At 58.2% G+C, this 19,850-nt stretch overlaps 1 protein-coding gene across 1 annotated transcript in view; it reads left to right on the top strand.

Annotated features, from left to right (window-relative positions):
* The window catches only part of dzip1l (DAZ interacting zinc finger protein 1-like), a 413,098-nt gene that overhangs the window by 187,426 nt on the left and 205,822 nt on the right, over nt 1-19,850 (top strand). The window contains exons 10-11 of the mRNA XM_085990774.1: nt 6,929-6,967; nt 8,052-8,185. Of these exons, the coding sequence (XP_085846900.1) occupies nt 6,929-6,967; nt 8,052-8,185 (173 nt within the window). The remainder of the gene's footprint in view (nt 1-6,928; nt 6,968-8,051; nt 8,186-19,850) is intronic.

Below are 19,850 nucleotides of genomic sequence, written 5' to 3'. Positions count from 1 at the left end.
TACATCCACTTTTCATGTTCATCCTACTCTCTAACTCCTTTGTCATCCAGGGAACTCTGACTTTGGTTGCCCTCCATTTCCTCCTTGTGGGAATGTACTTAGACTGCACCCGAACCATCTCTTTAAAGGCTGCCCATTGCGCCCTTACATTTGTGCCTGCCAGTCTTTGACTCCAATATCTCCAGGCCAGATCCCTCCTCAATTTGACGAAATTAGCCCTCCTCCAGTTAAGTATTTTTATTCTAGATTGCTCGTTATCCTTCTTCATAACTAATCTAAACATTGCTACACTGTACTATGATCACTATTCCCGAGATGCTCCCCGACTGTGACATTCTCCACCTGACCCACTTCATTCCCCAGGCCTAGATCCAGCAATGCCTCCTTCCTCATTGGGCAGGAAACATACTGATCAAGAAAATTCTCCTGACCGCACTTCAGAAATTCTTCCCCTTCTCTACCTTTAACACAATCACTGCCCCATTCAATATTGGGGTGGTTAAAGTCTCCTATTATCACTATTCTATAGTTCATGCACCTCAGTAATATCCTTGCAAATCTGCTCCTCTATCTCCTTCCCACTATTTCGTGGCCTATAAAATACAACAAGTAGCATGATAGCTTCTCATAATGGCTGATGCTAATCCAGCTCCCTCACACTGTCACTCAGTAACCCCTCCCCCAGCGCCCTGTGTTACTGACTGTATCAATACTGATGTTACTCCAGCTCCCTCACACTGTCACTCAGTAACCCCTCCCCGAGCACCCTGTGTCACTGACTGTATCTCTACTGATGTTAATCCAGCTCCCTCACACTGTCACTCAGTAACCCCTCCCACAGTGCCCTGTGTCACTGACTGTGGCCTAGAAATTCAGTTGCGTGCGCCAGCCATTAGCGCCTTAGGAGGAGTAGATCTCGAGCGCTAGGCACTTAGCGGCCGGGCGCAGGGCGATCTGCGCCTACGCCCAACTTCAGTAGACATTTAGCGCCGGCGCAAAGTGTTTGCGCGCGCTCAGCTGCGCGCGCAGATTATGACGTCATTTCCTTGTGCAACGCCCTTTGTGCGCCCCAATCCGGAACTTCAGTCGCGCCCGCCCAATGTGGGCGTGGCGCTCCTAAGAACTGTGAACTGGAACGCAGCAGAGGCCATGCGGGCCTCGGGGAGCGCTAATTAAAGGGCACTTACCCTGAACTATAAAGGCCAGCCATTTTGCAGCAATCACTCTTGTGCAACGGATTTCTGGACAGAGACCAAGGAAGAGAGCTTACTGCTTTGGCCCAACATAGGAGAGGTATTTTTGGCTTCAGGCCAGAGCTTGGCAATTCGCCTTCATTGTGAGGTCATTGTTTGCCAGTATATTATGGGGGCTGCATGGGGTGCCAACCCTCAGTTTCAGCATTATGTGCGAAGGGCTCGCAGACGCTGTGTGAGAGGGGCAGCCCTGGCTAGACGCAGAGGGGGCAACAGGCGTCCGCAACCTAGGCCTTACCCACTCAGGAAATACCGACAGCAGGTGTCCTATCTCACCATGCCTGCCGCGCAGTGTGTTAGGAGGCTGCGCTTCAGAAGGGAGGTGGTTGCAGAAATCTGCCAGCTGCTTCACAGAGATCTGCATCCACAGCTGAGGTGCAGGACGTCTCTGTCGGTGGAAGTGAAGGTCACGGTGGCTCTGAACTTCTATGCAAGCGGGTCCTTCCAAGCCGCTGTTGGGGACATTGCTAACATATCCCAGTTCGCCGTGCATTGCTGCATCCGCCAGGTGACCAATGCCCTTTTCAGAAGGAGACACCAATTCATCTCCTTCCCCATGACCCTGGAGAAGCAGCAGCAGCGTGCAGTGGGATTTGCGAGAACAGCGGGCTTCCCCATGGTGCAGGGCGCCATTGACTGCACGCATGTGGCTTTGCGGGCACCTGTCCACAATGCCGAGGATTACCGCAACCGGAAGGGCTACCATTCCCTCAATGTACAGCTGGTGTGTGACCACAGGCAGCGCATCCTAGCTGTCAATGCCCGCTTTCCAGGCAGCAGCCACGATGCATTTATCCTGCGACAGACTACTGTGGCTGACATGTTCCAGGCACAGCCTCCCCCAAGAGGATGGCTTATCGGGGACAAAGGCTATCCTTTGTGTACCTGGCTCATGACCCCGCTCCGCGCGCCCAGGACCCCTGCTGAGGAGGCATACAACGAAAGCCATCAAGCCACTAGAAACATCATAGAACAAACGATTGGTGTCCTCAAGCAACGGTTCCGCTGCCTGGATCATTCCGGAGGATCTCTGCAGTATTCGCTGGAGAGAGTCTCCCAGGTCGTGGTCGTCTGCTGCATGCTGCACAACCTGGCTATCCGCAGGACTCAGGCACTGCCACCTCACGCTGGAGCACCACCTCAGGAGAAGGAGCAGGAGGAGCATGAGGAGGAGGAGGAGGAGGAGTACCAGCCCAGGAGGGAGGCACAAGGTCCAAGGGCCGCCCGTCGACGGCTTATTGAACGTCACTTCTAGGTCCCTGTCAGGGAATGGCTTGTGGCAATGAAGGGACCTGAATGCAGCCGCTCCGCAAGCCCTCAGCCGGCTAAGGCAACAACCACTTCAAACATCAAACATGGACAAGCTGAATAAATAAAATGCTTTATTGAACAAACTCAGGGCCCTTCCCACATGAAACCCAAAAACAGACAACACACCCAAAAAACTGTCAGACACATGACTCACTCCCACAACCTGGGGAGGAAGAACAAAACATTTCCACAAAAATGGCCTTCATCCTCGGCCTTACAAAAACCAGCATCCCCATAAACAAAACAACCATCCCCATATAAAAACACATTTGCCCACACCCTCTACTTTGTGGCCCGCGAGGGCGATTCCTTGACCAGCTTTTTGCGGCCCCTGGCCGCCCTGCTGCTCCTCCTCAAAGTGTGCCCAGTGGCTGCTGCAAGGCTGGGGGAAGGCTCCTGAGGGGCACATGGCGTGACGGGAGATGCCCTTGGGGGTCGGCCTAGACGAGCTCTGGCCCTCGAGGGGCCGGCTGGTGACTGCTGCAGCTGTGGCTGGGCAGCAGCAGTCTCTCCAGCAGCTCGTCGCAGCTCCACTGGGGGAGTGGCAGTGGCGGCTGCAGGAATGGGGGCAAGCTGGCTGATGGCAGGTGCTCGCTGCTCGCCTGAGACACTGGCACTCGCCCGGGCCATCACTGCAGCATGCGCAGCAATCTGCTGAAGGACAGACCGCTGTGCTGCTGCAGCGCGGCGGGTGCCCTGGCGATGCCTGGCTGACACAGCGAGTGTGGCAGCAGTGAGTGCCCGTACTGCCCTGGTCTGTGCCCGCATCAGACCAGCCAGTGACTGCACGGCACCACTGATCACCTGGCGACTCGCGGACTGCTCTGCCCCGAAATCGGACCGACTCGCGGACTGCTCGGCCCCGAATTCTGCCCGACTCGCGGACTGCTCTGCCCCGAATTCTGCCCAACTCGCGGCCTGTGCTGCCCCGAATTCGGCCCGACTCGCGGCCTGTGCTGCTTCGAATTGTTCGAAACTCCTGGCCTGTGTGGCGCCGAAATCGGCTACACTATGAGCCAGGGACTCGATGGCCTCAGGCAACCGTGCCACAACCCCCATGAACTCGGTGTGCCGGCGATCCGAGTCCACGGACATTTGATCGAGGAGGCGCACCTCCTTGGCGAGGACCGCCTCCGGACTGGAGGCCGGACTCTCCCTCTGGGGAGAAGGCCGCCGAGCTGGCCGACCCTTCCCGCGTTGCTGGATGCCACTTGGCCCAGCAACTACACTCCCCTGCGACCCTTCCCCCCTCTGGGAAGAAAGCCGCCGAGCTGGCCGACCCTTCCCGCGTTGCTGCACGCCACTGGGCACAGGAGCTACACTCCCCTGCGACACTTCCCCCTGGCTGTTCTCCAGGGAAGACGTGTCCCCTCCATTGGCATCCCCTGGCGCGGCTGAGGGTTCCCCTGATGGGCCGCCTTGCTCTTCCTCTTCCTCCTCCTCCTCCTCCTCCTCCTCTTCCGAGGGGCTGTCACTGGCAGCTTCAGGGACCTCCTCCTCACCATCTGAAAGCAGGAAGGCACAAGAGTAGCTTTAGAATGAGGAGAGGGCATCAGCGAGGGAGGCATGAGTGGTGGCATTCAGCGCATTGGTCGGACAGTGGCAAAGGACGTAGATCTGAAGCGCAAGTGGGACGAGAGAGGTCGAAAAGGTGATGTCCTTACCATTGGTGCCCAGAACAGGGTCGGCATCTCCAGCTGCAACGGGGCCAATCACCCGGGCACCCATGAGGCTACCCACGCGCTCTTCAAGGTCACTGAGCTGCTGGATCTGGGGACCACCTCCCCCGGTCACAGTCCGGCTCTTCTGATTGTGTGCCAGCTTGGCCTGCAAGAGAAAGGACGGCCTCTAAGTACAGTGTGGTGCCCAGATCTTGTGTGCACTGCCTCCCATGGTCGAATAGCTTGGCCAGTGTGGTGCCGTGATCTTGTGTGCACTGCCTCCCATGGTCGAATAGCTTGGCCAGTGTGGTGCCCTGATCTTGTGTGCACTGCCTCCCATGGTCGAATAGCTTGGCCAGTGTGGTGCCCTGATCTTGTGTGCACTGCCTCCCATGGTCGAATAGCTTGGCCAGTGTGGTGCCCTGATCTTGTGTGCACTGCCTCCCATGGTCGAATAGCTTGGCCAGTGTGTAAAGTGCAGAATGTGCAATTGATCTTCATGCCAGTCCCATAGCTGCTGGATGAGGGCTGGCCATTAGGGCTTTTAGGTCCCTTTGCCCATAATGTGAGGTGCACATGCAAGGATGAGGAGGACACTGGAAAGGGCACTCACCCTGACAATCCTTGTGAGGTCATTTAATTTTTTCCGGCATTGGACACCAGTCCTGGGGACCTCGCTGTTGGATGTGACCCTGTGGGCGACCTCCCTCCAGGCTTTCCTGTAGACGCTGGTGGCAGGCTTCTTGCCACTGTCCGGGAACAAGAGTTTGCGTCTCCTCTCCAAAGCCCTAACCAGCACCCTCAAATCATGGCCAGTGAAGCGCTGCACTCGTTCACGGGCCTTCTGCATCTTTCCCGGCGCTATTTCTGTTCAGCAGCAGTGTTTAGGCCTAGCTGGAGGGCTGCAGTGTCCAGGGCGTGGCAGCAGACGAACTCGACCCTTCCCCCTTTAAGAGCTGGCCGGCGCCAAGGTGTCTGCTGTCAATCAAGAAATGACCGCACCTGCGCTGCGCCCGGCCTCGGTGGTTTAGCTCAGCACCGCCGGCTTTGCGCCTAAAGATAGTTGTGTAACGCCAGTTTTAGCGCTCGAGCAAACTCTTAGTGCGAAGCTACTGAATATCGGCGAAGTGGCCTCGACTTTGCGCCGGGCGCAAACTTTACCGGCCGCCCGACTTTTCCGCCCCAAAAGTGGCTATACTGAATTTCTAGGCCTGTATGTCTACTGATGTTAATCCAGCTCCCTCACACTGTCACTCAGTAACTCCTCCCCCCAGCGCCCTATGTTAACTACTCCTACAGACAGTATGTTTCAGCCCTTGCAGCCATGGGAAGGACCATACAGTGACAGCGATGGGAACTGACATTCAGAATAGCTGGATGTTGGAAGAGAGGACAGTTTCTTCATCAATTCCTTGCTTTACTGCACCACCTAGTGAGCAGTGAGTAATACATGATTTGGAAGCAAAACCCTATTAAAGTGCTCGACTAGTGACAGTACAGGCTTTGAGTGTTTTTACATAAGCTATCGGGTTTAAATACTTTTTAACAATTTATTAACTCATTGCTTTTGATCGCAGACAAAATTATATTTTTATTTGGAAATGAGCAGGCCTCCAGAAGTGATACCGCTGACTAGGCCTGATCCTAATTGTGTCATCCAGGGGCCTAGTGCTTGTCCTGGTCCAGCCTGACAATTGTGGTCATGACATTTTAAATGTTTGCAGTTAATCTGACTTGGTTAAACTTTCAGTTAAAACCTTCAAACAATTAGTTAATTCAACTTTCAGTTCTTGGTGTGGAATTGTGATGGTTATCTTTGGTTGTTGTAGGATGTGATTTTTCAATTGGTCCTTAGCGATCGCATGGAAAAAGTATTACCACCATAGATCAACAACAATGGGACTTGGTGCGAGTTAGGAATCGGACAACAGCATTTTGCGTGAGTTTGAGTTTATGGAGGGTGGAAGATGGGAGGCCGGCCAGCAGAGCCTTGGAATAGTCAGGTCTAGAAGTCACAAAGAAAGAAAGACTTGCATTTCTATAGCGCCTTTCACAACCTCAGGATGTCCCAAAGCGCTTTACTGCCAATGAAGTACTTTCTTTGAAATGCACTGTTGTAATGTAGAAAATGCAGCAGCCAATTTGCGCACAGCAAGCTCCCACAAACAGCAATGTGATAATGACCAGATAATCTGTTTTTTAGTGATGTTGATTGAGGGATAAATATTGGCCAGGGCACTGGGGATAACTCCCCTGCTCTTCTTCAAAATAGTGCCATGGGATCTTTTACGTCCATCTGAGAGAGCAGACGGGACCTCGGTTTAGCATCTCATCCAAAAGATCGCATACTTCCACCTCCGTAACACCGATGAGGGTGTCAGCTGCAGGCGGAGACGGGCAATGTTACGGAGGCGGAGGTAGGCAGTCCTGGTAATGGAGCGAACATGTGGTCAGAAGCTCATCTCGGGGTCAAAGCAAAAGGGGAGTCTGCAGTCCTACATTCAGACACTCAGACAGGCACGGAACCTTCTAGTTGGTACATAGGTTTCTTGTTTAAGATATGTCTTGGTTCCTCACACGGGTTGGCATGTCGAGGATGAATGGAGAGTGCGCCTGCTTCTTGCAGTGCTTTCAGTGTGTCATAGAGAGACTGTGAGTAACCTGCACTATATGACCTGTGTAAAATGTCAACTTGCTTTCCAGCTGCTGTGAGTCAAGATTTGGAATCTGAGGAAGATGATGGTAGGTTCCAGGCAAAATTCATTCAATGTTTGAACAACCAAAACCAATAAACTATGAAATAAAACCCTGGGAACCTGTCCTACCCGGGGGGGATTTTCAAATATCCCTCTCACACTCAGCATAGAGCGAGAGGTTAATCGGAGACATGTTGAGCTGTTTGCCTGGTGTGGCATTGACCAGGGAAGCCCCAGGCTCTATCCCCAGTCTGAGTCAGTTGATCTCAGCCACCCTGGTTTGTGACTGTTGTTCACTGCCCCCTGCTGGACAGAGCCTGCGAGTGGCTTTCGAGTGAATAAACAATTGGGCTTGGCTGTGACGCCCCTCGCAGTGGATTAGCCGGCCAACATGCACCGTGTTCACCTTCAACACTTGAGTGAGGTGGTGGAGGGCACCTGTGATCTGGAGCTGTACCCCTCCCTCAGCACTCTCGCCCCTCACAGGAGGCAGTGCCTTCAGGAGAGGAGGGGACGTAACTGAGTGGGGAAATGAAAGGAGAAACAAAAGTCTTTGATTTATAAATAAAAATCCAGAGGTGCATTTTAATCAAAACTAGTTAAACATAGAAATTGTCGTGTTCTCTATCTGTCTCCTGCTCTCTACATCTCTCTATCCTTCTCTCGCGTTCCCTCCGCCTCTCACTCTCCCTCCTTCTATCACGCTCTATCTTTCACTCACTCTCTTCATCTCTCATTCTCCGCTTTTCTCATGCTCGCTGCCTCTCTCGCCCGCGCCCCGTCTCTCGCCCGCGCCCGTCTCTCGCCCGCGCCCCGTCTCTCGCCCGCGCCCCGTCTCTCGCCCGCGCCCCGTCTCTCGCCCGCGCCCCGTCTCTCGCCCGCTCCCCGTCTCTCGCCCGCTCCCCGTCTCTCGCCCGCGCCCCGTCTCTCGCCCGCGCCCCGTCTCTCGCCCGCTCCCCGTCTCTCGCCCGCGCCCCGTCTCTCGCCCGCGCCCCGTCTCTCCGCCCACCTCTCGCCCCCACTCTCCCCCCACGCCCTCCCTCCCTCAGCCACGCCCTCCCTCTCCCGCTCTCCCCGTCTCTCTCACTCATTGTCTCTCTCATTGTATTTTATCAATATCTACTCCACAGATCTGGAGAGTACATTAGACCCGAAGCAGCAGCTTCTAGATGCCCTGAGACAGAATCCAAAATTCATCAAACAGTTTCGCCCGGTCCTGGAGGAGACGCTGGAGGAGAAGTTGGAGAGCATGGGTCTAAAAAAGGTACGGGGGAGAACGGGTTGATACTGGGATCAGTCCTTAACGTTAGAGCAGCAAACCGAGTGGATAAAATTCCCAAAACAATCCACTTCCATTAATCCAGGTCAATGAACTGCTTTTCAAATAACAATATTTGAATATCATTGAGTTTCATAGTTGGGATTGGCTGGAGTTTCTTATTGCCCTATTCCAGGAAGGTGCACACAGCTACTTTTCATTCCCATTCCTGCACAGCCTGCAGAGGCAACAGGCCACTCCCTCACAAGGATTCCCTCCCTGCCTCACGATGATTCACTGCCTGCCTCATGAGGAGGAATCACTTCCTGCCTCATGAGGAGGAATCACTTCCTGCCCCACGAGGAGAATTCACTCCCTGCATCACGCGGAGTTCACTCACTGTCTCACAAGGGGTTCACTCCCTGCCTCACGAGGAGGATTTTACTCCCTGCCTCAAGAGGAGGATTCCTTCCCCGCCTCACGAGGAGGATTCACTCCCCGCCTCACGAGCATTCACTCCCCGCATCACGAGCATTCACTCCCCGCCTCACGAGCATTCACTCCCCGCCTCACGAGCATTCACTCACTGCCTCACGAGGAGGTTCCACTCCCTGCCTCACGAGGGTTCACACCCTGCCTCACGAGGAGGATTCACTCCATGCCTCACGAGGAGGATTCACTCCCTGCCTCACGAGGGTTCGCTCCCTGCCTCACGAGGATTCTCTCCCTGCCTCACGAGGATTCTCTCCCTGCCTCACGAGGATTCTCTCCCTGCCTCACGAGGATTCGCTCCCTGCCTCACGAGGAGAATTCGCTCCCCGCCTCACGAGGGGTTCACTCCCCGCCTCACGAAGATTCAGTCCCTGCCTCATGAGCATTCAGTCCCTGCCTCACGAGCATTCCGTCCCTGCCTCACGAGCATTCCGTCCCTGCCTCACGAGGATTCCGTCCCTGCCTCACGAGGATTCCGTCCCTGCCTCACGAGGATTCCGTCCCTGCCTCACGAGGATTCCGTCCTTGCCTCACGAGGATTCAGTCCCCGCCTCACGAGGATTCTCTCCCCGCCTCACTAGGATTCACTCCCCGCCTCACGAGGGTTCACTCCCCGCCTCACGAGGATTCACTCCCCGCCTCACGAGGGTTCACTCCCTGCCTCACGAGGGTTCACTTCCTGCCTCACGAGGATTCACTCACTGCCTCACGAGGATTCACTCCCTGCCTCAGGAGGATTCACTCCCTGCCTCACGAGGATTCACTCCCTGCCTCACGAGGATTCACTCCCCGCCTCACGAGCATTTACTCCCCGCCTCACGAGCATTCACTCCCCGCCTCACGAGGACTCACTCCCCGCCTCACGAGGCGGATTCACTCCCCGCCTCACGAGGGCTCACTCCCTGCCTCACGAGGAGGATTCACTCCCTGCCTCACGGGGAGGATTCACTCCCTGCCTCACGAGGAGGATTCACTCCCTGACTCACGAGCATTCAATCCCCGCTTCACGAGGAGGATTCACTCCCTGCCTCACGAGGTGATTCACTCCCTGCCTCACGAGGAGGATTCACTCCCTGCCTCACGAGAAGGATTCACTCCCTGCCTCACGAGGAGGATTTACTCCCTGCCTCACAAGGTGCTCACTCTCTGTCTCACGAGGGGTTCACTCCCTGCCTCAAGTGGGGTACACTCCCAGCCTCACGAGGATGATTCACTCACTGCCTCACGAGGAGGATTCACTCCCTGCCTCACGAGGATTCACTCCCTGCCTCACGAGGATTCACTCCCTGCCTCACGAGGATTCACTCCCTGCCTCACGAGGATTCACTCCCTGCCTCACGAGGATTCACTCCCTGCCTCACGAGGATTCACTCCCTGCCTCACCAGGATTCACTCCCTGCCTCACCAGGATTCACTCCCTGCCTCACCAGGATTCACTCCCTGCCTCACGAGGATTCACTCCCTGCCTCACGAGGATTCACTCCCTGCCTCACGAGGATTCACTCCCCGCCTGACGAGGAGAATTCACTCCCCGCCTCACGAGGAGTATTCACTCCCCGCCTCACGAGAAGGATTCACTCCCCGCCTCACGAGGAGGATTCACTCCCCGCCTCACGAGGAGGATTCACTCCCCGCCTCACGAGGGGTTCACTCCCCGCCTCACGAAGATTCAGTCCCTGCCTCACGAGCATTCCGTCCCTGCCTCACGAGCATTCCGTCCCTGCCTCACGAGCATTCCGTCCCTGCCTCACGAGGATTCCGTCCCTGCCTCACGAGGATTCCGTCCCTGCCTCACGAGGATTCAGTCCCTGCCTCACGAGGATTCCGTCCCTGCCTCACGAGGATTCCGTCCCTGCCTCACGAGGATTCCGTCCTTGCCTCGCGAGGATTCAGTCCCCGCCTCACGAGGATTCTCTGCCCGCCTCACGAGGGTTCACTCCCCGCCTCACGAGGATTCACTCCCCGCCTCACGAGGGGTTCACTCCCCGCCTCACGAGGGGTTCACTCCCTACCTCACGAGGATTCACTCCCTACCTCACGAGGATTCAGTCCCTGCCTCACGAGGATTCAGTCACTGCCTCAGGTGGATTCACTCCCCGCCTCACGAGGAGGATTCACTCCCTGCCTCACGAGGATTCAATCACTGCCTCACGAGTACGATTCATTCCCCGCCTCACGAGGAGGATTCCTACCCCGCCTCACAAGGAGGATTCCTTCCCCACCTCCCGAGGAGGATTCCTTCCCCGCCTCACGAGGAGGATTCACTCCCCGCCTCACGAGCATTCACTCCCCGCCTCACGAGCATTCACTCCCTGCCTCACGAGGAGGTTCCACTCCCTGCCTCACGAGGGTTCACACCCTGCCTCACGAGGAGGATTCACTCCCTGCCTCACGAGGAGGATTCACTCCCTGCCTCACGAGGGTTCGCTCCCTGCCTCACGAGGATTCGCTCCCTGCCTCACGAGGATTCGCTCCCTGCCTCACGAGGAGAATTCGCTCCCCGCCTCACGAGGGGTTCACTCCCCGCCTCACGAAGATTCAGTCCCTGCCTCATGAGCATTCCGTCCCTGCCTCACGAGGATTCCGTCCCTGCCTCACGAGGATTCCGTCCCTGCCTCATGAGGATTCCGTCCCTGCCTCACGAGGATTCCGTCCCAGCCTCACGAGGATTCAGTCCCCGCCTCACGAGGATTCTCTCCCCGCCTCACTAGGATTCACTCCCCGCCTCACAAGGGTTCACTCCCCGCCTCACGAGGATTCACTCCCCGCCTCACGAGGGGTTCACTCCCCGCCTCACGAGGGGTTCACTCCCCGCCTCACGAGGGGTTCACTCCCCGCCTCACGAGGGGTTCACTCCCCGCCTCACGAGGGTTCACTCCCCGCCTCACGAGGGTTCACTCCCTGCCTCACGAGGATTCACTCCCTGCCTCACGAGGAATCACTCCCTGCCTCACGAGGATTCACTCCCCGCCTCACGAGCATTCACTCCCCGCCTCACGAGGATTCACTCCCCGCCTCACGAGGCGGATTCACTCCCCGCCTCACGAGGGTTCACTCCCTGCCTCACGAGGAGGATTCACTCCCTGCCTCACGGGGAGGATTCACTCCCTGCCTCACGAGGAGGATTCACTCCCCGCCTCACGAGGAGGATTCACTCCCTGCCTCACGGGGAGGATTCACTCCCTGCCTCACGAGGAGGATTCACTCCCCGCCTCACGAGGAGGATTCACTCCCTGCCTCACGGGGAGGATTCACTCCCTGCCTCACGAGGAGGATTCACTCCCTGACTCACGAGCATTCAATCCCCGCTTCACGAGGAGGATTCACTCCCTGCCTCACGAGGTGATTCACTCCCTGCCTCACGAGGAGGATTCGCTCCCTGCCTCACGAGAAGGATTCACTCCCTGCCTCACGAGGAGGATTTACTCCCTGCCTCACAAGGTGCTCACTCTCTGTCTCACGAGGGGTTCACTCCCTGCCTCAAGAGGGGTTCACTCCCAGCCTCACGAGGATGATTCACTCCCTGCCTCACGAGGAGGATTCACTCCCTGCCTCACGAGCATTCCGTCCCTGCCTCACGAGGATTCCGTCCCTGCCTCACGAGGATTCCGTCCCTGCCTCACGAGGATTCCGTCCCTGCCTCATTAGGATTCCGTCCCTGCCTCACGAGGATTCCGTCCCTGCCTCACGAGGATTCCGTCCCTGCCTCACGAGGATTCCGTCCCTGCCTCATTAGGATTCCGTCCCTACCTCACGAGGATTCCGTCCCTGCCTCACGAGGATTCCGTCCTTGCCTCACGAGGATTCAGTCCCCGCCTCACGAGGATTCTCTCCCCGCCTCACGAGGGTTCACTCCCCGCCTCACGAGGATTCACTCCCCGCCTCACGAGGGGTTCACTCCCCGCCTCACGAGGGGTTCACTCCCCGCCTCACGAGGGGTTCACTCCCCGCCTCACGAGGAGGATTCACTCCCCGCCTCACGAGGAGGATTCACTCCCCGCCTCACGAGGAGGATTTACTCCGTGCCTCACGAGGTGCTCACTCTCTGTCTCACGAGGGGTTCACTCTCTGCCTCACGAGGGGTTCAATCCCTGCCTCATGAGGTGGATTCACTCACTGCCTCACGAGGAGGATTCAGCCCCTGCCTCACGAGGAGGATTCTCTCCCCGCCTCACGAGGATACCCACCCAGCCTCTGGAGGAGGATTCAGTCCCTGCCTCACGAGGAGGATTCACTCCCTGCCTCACGAGGAGGATTCACTCCCTGCCTCACGAGGATTCACTCACAGCCTCACGAGGAGGATTCACTGCCAGCCTCACGAGGAGGATTCACTCCCTGCCTCACGAGGAGGATTTACACCCCGCCTCATTACGATTCACTCCCCGCCTCACGAGGAGAATTCACTCCCCGCCTCACGAGAATTCACTCCCCGCCTCACGAGGATTCACTCCCTGCCTCACGAGGATTGACTTCCCGCCTCACGAGGATTCTCTCCCCGCCTCACGAGGATTCTCTCCCCGCCTCACGAGGATTCACTCCCCGCCTCACGAGGGGTTCACTCCCCGCCTCACGAGGGGTTCACTCCCCGCCTCACGAGGGTTTCACTCCCCGCCTCACGAGGGTTCACTCCCCGCCTCACGAGGGTTCACTCCCCGCCTCACGAGGATTCACTCCCTGCCTCACGAGGATTCACTCCCTGCCTCACGAGGATTCACTCCCCGCCTCACGAGCATTCACTCCCCACCTCACGAGCATTCACTCCCCGCCTCACGAGGATTCACTCCCCGCCTCACGAGGCGGATTCACTCCCCGCCTCACGAGGGTTCACTCCCTGCCTCACGAGGAGGATTCACTCCCTGCCTCACGGGGAGGATTCACTCCCCGCCTCACGAGGAGGATTCACTCCCCGCCTCACGAGGAGGATTCACTCCCTGCCTCACGGGGAGGATTCACTCCCTGCCTCACGAGGAGGATTCACTCCCTGACTCACGAGCATTCAATCCCCGCTTCACGAGGAGGATTCACTCCCTGCCTCACGAGGTGATTCACTCCCTGCCTCACGAGGAGGATTCGCTCCCCGCCTCACGAGGAGGATTCACTCCCCGCCTCACGAGGAGGATTCACTGCCCGCCTCACGAGGAGGGTTCACTCCCCGCCTCACGAGGAGGATTCACTCCCCGCCTCACGAGGAGGATTCACTCCCCGCCTCACGAGGTGGATTTACTCCCTGCCTCACGAGGTGCTCACTCTCTGTCTCACGAGGGGTTCACTCCCTGCCTCACGAGGTGGATTCACTCACTGCCTCACGAAGATTCACTCCCTGCCTCACGAGGAGGATTCACTCCCTGCCTCACGAGGAGGAATCAGTCCCTGCCTCACGAGGAGGATTCACCTCCTGCCTCACCAAGTGCTCACTCTCTGTCTCACGAGGGGTTCACTCCCCGCTTCACGAGGAGGGTTCACTCCCCGCCTCACCAGGAGGATTTACACCCCGCCTCATTACGATTCACTCCCCGCCTCACGAGGAGAATTCACTCCTCGCCTCACGAGAATTCACTCCCCGCCTCACGAGGATTGACTTCCCGCCTCACGAGGATTCACTCCCTGCCTCACGAGGATTGACTTCCCGCCTCACGAGGATTCTCTCCCCGCCTCACGAGGATTCTCTCCCCGCCTCACGAGGATTCTCTCCCCGCCTCACGAGGATTCTCTCCCCGCCTCACGAGGATTCTCTCCCCGCCTCACGAGGATTCACTCCCCGCCTCAGGAGGATTCACTCCCCGCCTCACGAGGATTCACTCCGCGCCTCACGAGGGTACACTACCCGCCTCACGAGGGTTCACTTCCCGCCTCACGAGGGTTCACTCCCCGCTTCACGAGACGGATACACTCCCTGCCTCACGAGAAGGATTCACTGCCTGCCTCACGAGGTGCTCACTCCCTGCTGCACGAGGGGTTCACTCCCTGCCTCACGAGGCGTTCACTCCCTGCCTCACGAGTAGGATTCACTCCCTGCCTCACGAGGAGGATTCACTCCCTGCGTCACGAGGCGGATTCACTCCCTGCCTCACGAGGAGGATTCCCTCCCTGCCTCACAAGGATTCACTCCCTGCCCCACGAGGAGGATTCTCTCCCCGCCTGACGAGGGTTCACTCCCCGCCTGACGAGGGTTCACCCCCCACCTCACGAGAATTCACCCCCTGCCTCACGAAGTGCTCACTCTCTGTCTCACGAGGATTCACTCCCTGCCTCACGAGGATTCACTCCCTGCCTCACGAGGAGGATTCACTCCCTGCCTCACGAGGAGGATTCACTCCCTGCCTCACGAGGAGGATTCACTCCCTGCCTCACGAGGAGGATTCACTCCCCGCCTCACGAGGAGGATTCACTCCCCACCTCACGAGGAGGATTCACTCCCCGCCTCACGAGGAGGATTCACTCCCCGCCTCACGAGGAGGATTCACTCCCCGCCTCACGAGGAGGGTTCACTCCCCGCCTCACGTGGAGGATTCACTCCCCGCCTCACGAGGAGGATTCACTCCCCGCCTCACGAGGAGGATTCACTCCCTGCCTCACGAGGATTCACTCCCCGCCTCACGAGGAGGGTTCACTCCCCGCCTCACGAGGAGGATTCACTCCCCGCCTCACGAGGAGGATACACTCCCTGCCTCACGAGAAGGATTCACTCCCTGCCTCACGAGGAGGATTCACTCCCTGCCTCACGAGGAGGATTCACTCCCTGCCTCACGAGAAGGATTCACTCCCTGCCTCACGAGGCGCTCACTCTCTGTCTCACGAGGGGTTCACTCCCTGCCTCACGAGGAGGATTCGCTCCCTGCCTCACAAGGATTCACTCCCTGCCTCACGAGGAGGATTCGCTCCCTGCCTCACGAGGAGGATTCACTCCCTGCCTCACGAGGAGGATTCACTCCTTGCCTCACGAGGATTCACTCCCCGCCTCACGAGCATTTGCTCCCCGCCTCACGAGCATTCGCTCCCCGCCTCACGAGCATTCACTCCCCGCCTCACGAGGATTCACTCCCCGCCTCACGAGGCGGATTCACTCCCCGCCTCACGAGGGTTCACTCCCTGCCTCACGAGGAGGATTCACTCCCTGCCTCACGGGGAGGATTCACTCCCTGCCTCACGAGGAGGATTTACTCCCTGCCTCACAAGGTGCTCACTCTCTGTCTCACGAGGGGTTCACTTCCTGCCTCAAGAGGGTTTCACTCCCAGCCTCACGCGGATGATTCACTCCCTGCCTCACGAGGAGGATTCACTCCCTGCCTCACGAGGTGATTCACTCCCTGCCTCACGAGGAGGATTCACTCCCTGCCTCACGAGAAGGATTCAATCCCTGCCTCACGAGGAGGATTTACTCCCTGCCTCACAACGTGCTCACTCTCTGTCTCACGAGGGGTTCACTCCCTGCCTCAAGAGGGGTTCACTCCCAGCCTCACGCGGATGATTCACTCCCTGCCTCACGAGGAGGATTCACTCCGTGCCTCACGAGGATTCACTCCCTGCCTCACGAGGATTCACTCCGTGCCTCACGAGGATTCACTCCCTGCCTCACGAGGATTCACTCCCTGCCTCACGAGGATTCACTCCCTGCCTCACGAGGATTCACTCCCTGCCTCACCAGGATTCACTCCCTGCCTCACCAGGATTCACTCACTGCCTCACGATGATTCACTCCCCGCCTCACGATGATTCACTCCCCGCCTCACGAGGATTCACTCCCTGCCTCACGAGGATTCACTCCCCGCCTGACGAGGAGAATTCACTCCCCGCCTCACGAGGAGGATTCACTCCCCGCCTCACGAGGAGGATTCACTCCCCGCCTCACGAGGAGGATTCACTCCCCGCCTCACGAGGTGATTCACTCCCTGCCTCACGAGGAGGATTCACTCCCTGCCTCACGAGAAGGATTCACTCCCTGCCTCACGAGGGGGATTTACTCCCTGCCTCACAAGGTGCTCACTCTCTGTCTCACGAGGGGTTCACTCCCTGCCTCAAGAGGGGTTCACTCCCAGCCTCACGCGGATGATTCACTCCCTGCCTCACGAGGAGGATTCACTCCCTGCCTCACGAGGATTCACTCCCTGCCTCACGAGGACTCACTCCCTGCCTCACGAGGATTCACTCCCTGCCTCACGAGGATTCACTCATTGCCTCACGAAGATTCACTCCCTGCCTCACGAGGATTCACTCCCTGCCTCACCAGGATTCACACCCTGCCTCACCAGGATTCACTCACTGCCTCACGAGGATTCACTCCCTGCCTCACGCGGATTCACTCCCTGCCTCACGAGGATTCACTCCCTGCCTGACGAGGAGAATTCACTCCCCGCCTCACGAGGAGGATTCACTCCCCGCCTCACGAGGAGGATTCACTCCCCGCCTCACGAGGAGGATTCAATCGCCGCCTCACGAGGAGGATTCACTCCCCGCCTCACGAGGAGGATTCACTCCCCGCCTCACGAGGAGGATTCACTCCCCGCCTCACGAGGAGGATTCACTCCCCGCCTCACGAGGAGGATTCACTCACCGCCTCACGAGGAGGATTCACTCCCCGCCTCACTAGGAGGATTCACTCCCCGCCTCACGAGGAGGATTCACTCCCCGCCTCACGAGGGTTCACTCCCCGCCTCACGAGGATTCACTCCCCGCCTCACGAGGGGTTCACTCCCCGCCTCACGAGGGGTTCACTCCCCGCCTCACGAGGGGTTCACTCCGTGCCTCACGAGGGTTCACTCCCTGCCTCACAAGGGTTCACTTCCTGCCTCACGAGGATTCACTCACTGCCTCACGAGGATTCACTCCCTGCCTCAGGAGGATTCACTCCCTGCCTCACGAGGATTCACTCCCTGCCTCACGAGGATTCACTCCCCGCCTCACGAGCATTTACTCCCCGCCTCACGAGCATTCACTCCCCGCCTCACGAGGATTCACTCCCCGCCTCACGAGGCGGATTCACTCCCCGCCTTACGAGGGCTCACTCCCTGCCTCACGAGGAGGATTCACTCCCTGCTTCTCGGGGAGGATTCACTCCCTGCCTCACGAGGAGGATTCACTCCCTGACTCACGAGCATTCAATCCCCGCTTCACGAGGAGGATTCACTCCCTGCCTCACGAGGTGATTCACTCCCTGCCTCACGAGGAGGATTCACTCCCTGCCTCACGAGAAGGATTCACTCCCTGCCTCACGAGGAGGATTTACTCCCTGCCTCACAAGGTGCTCACTCTCTGTCTCACGAGGGGTTCACTCCCTGCCTCAAGTGGGGTACACTCCCAGCCTCACGAGGATGATTCACTCACTGCCGCACGAGGAGGATTCACTCCCTGCCTCACGAGGATTCACTCCCTGCCTCACGAGGATTCACTCCCTGCCTCACGAGGATTCACCCCCTGCCTCACGAGGATTCACTCCCTGCCTCACGAGGATTCACTCCCTGCCTCACCAGGATTCACTCCCTGCCTCACCAGGATTCACTCCCTGCCTCACCAGGATTCACTCCCTGCCTCACCAGGATTCACTCCCTGCCTCACCAGGATTCACTCCCTGCCTCACCAGGATTCACTCCCTGCCTCACGAGGATTCACTCCCTGCCTCACGAGGATTCACTCCCCGCCTGACGAGGAGAATTCACTCCCCGCCTCACGAGGAGTATTCACTCCCCGCCTCACGGGAAGGATTCACTCCCCGCCTCACGAGGATTCACTCCCCGCCTCACGAGGGTTCACTCCCCGCCTCACGAGGATTCACTCCCCGCCTCACGAGGGGTTCACTCCCCGCCTCACGAGGGGTTCACTCCCCGCCTCACGAGGGGTTCACTCCCCGCCTCACGAGGGTTTCACTCCCCGCCTCACGAGGGTTCACTCCCCGCCTCACGAGGGTTCACTCCCTGCCTCACGAGGATTCACTCCCTGCCTCACGAGGAATCACTCCCTGCCTCACGAGGATTCACTCCCCGCCTCACGAGCATTCACTCCCCGCCTCACGAGGATTCACTCCCCGCCTCACGAGGCGGATTCACTCCCCGCCTCACGAGGGTTCACTCCCTGCCTCACGAGGAGGATTCACTCCCTGCCTCACGGGGAGGATTCACTCCCTGCCTCACGAGGAGGATTCACTCCCCGCCTCACGAGGAGGATTCACTCCCTGCCTCACGGGGAGGATTCACTCCCTGCCTCACGAGGAGGATTCACTCCCCGCCTCACGAGGAGGATTCACTCCCTGCCTCACGGGGAGGATTCACTCCCTGCCTCACGAGGAGGATTCACTCCCTGACTCACGAGCATTCAATCCCCGCTTCACGAGGAGGATTCACTCCCTGCCTCACGAGGTGATTCACTCCCTGCCTCACGAGGAGGATTCGCTCCCTGCCTCACGAGAAGGATTCACTCCCTGCCTCACGAGGAGGATTTACTCCCTGCCTCACAAGGTGCTCACTCTCTGTCTCACGAGGGGTTCACTCCCTGCCTCAAGAGGGGTTCACTCCCAGCCTCACGAGGATGATTCACTCCCTGCCTCACGAGGAGGATTTACTCCCTGCCTCACGAGCATTCCGTCCCTGCCTCACGAGGATTCCGTCCCTGCCTCACGAGGATTCCGTCCCTGCCTCACGAGGATTCCGTCCCTGCCTCATTAGGATTCCGTCCCTGCCTCATTAGGATTCCGTCCCTACCTCACGAGGATTCCGTCCCTGCCTCACGAGGATTCCGTCCTTGCCTCACGAGGATTCCGTCCTTGCCTCACGAGGATTCAGTCCCCGCCTCACGAGGATTCTCTCCCCGCCTCACGAGGGTTCACTCCCCGCCTCACGAGGATTCACTCCCCGCCTCACGAGGGGTTCACTCCCCGCCTCACGAGGGGTTCACTCCCCGCCTCACGAGGGGTTCACTCCCCGCCTCACGAGGGGTTCACTCCCTGCCTCACGAGGGTTCACTCCCTGCCTCACGAGGATTCACTCCCTGCCTCACGAGGATTCACTCCCTGCCTCAGGAGGATTCACTCCCTGCCTCACGAGGATTCATCCCCTGCCTCACGAGGATTCACTCCCTGCCTCACGAGGATTCACTCCCTGCCTCACGAGGATTCACTCCCTGCCTCACGAGGATTCACTCCCTGCCTCACGAGGATTCACTCCCTGCTTCACGAGGATTCACTCCCTGC

The sequence above is a fragment of the Somniosus microcephalus genome, chromosome 6 (genome assembly GCF_052327205.1).
Source record: "Somniosus microcephalus isolate GS21.2 chromosome 6, FLI_Smic_1.0, whole genome shotgun sequence".
Taxonomy (NCBI): domain Eukaryota; kingdom Metazoa; phylum Chordata; class Chondrichthyes; order Squaliformes; family Somniosidae; genus Somniosus; species Somniosus microcephalus.
This window is presented reverse-complemented; position numbering and strand designations above follow the sequence as displayed.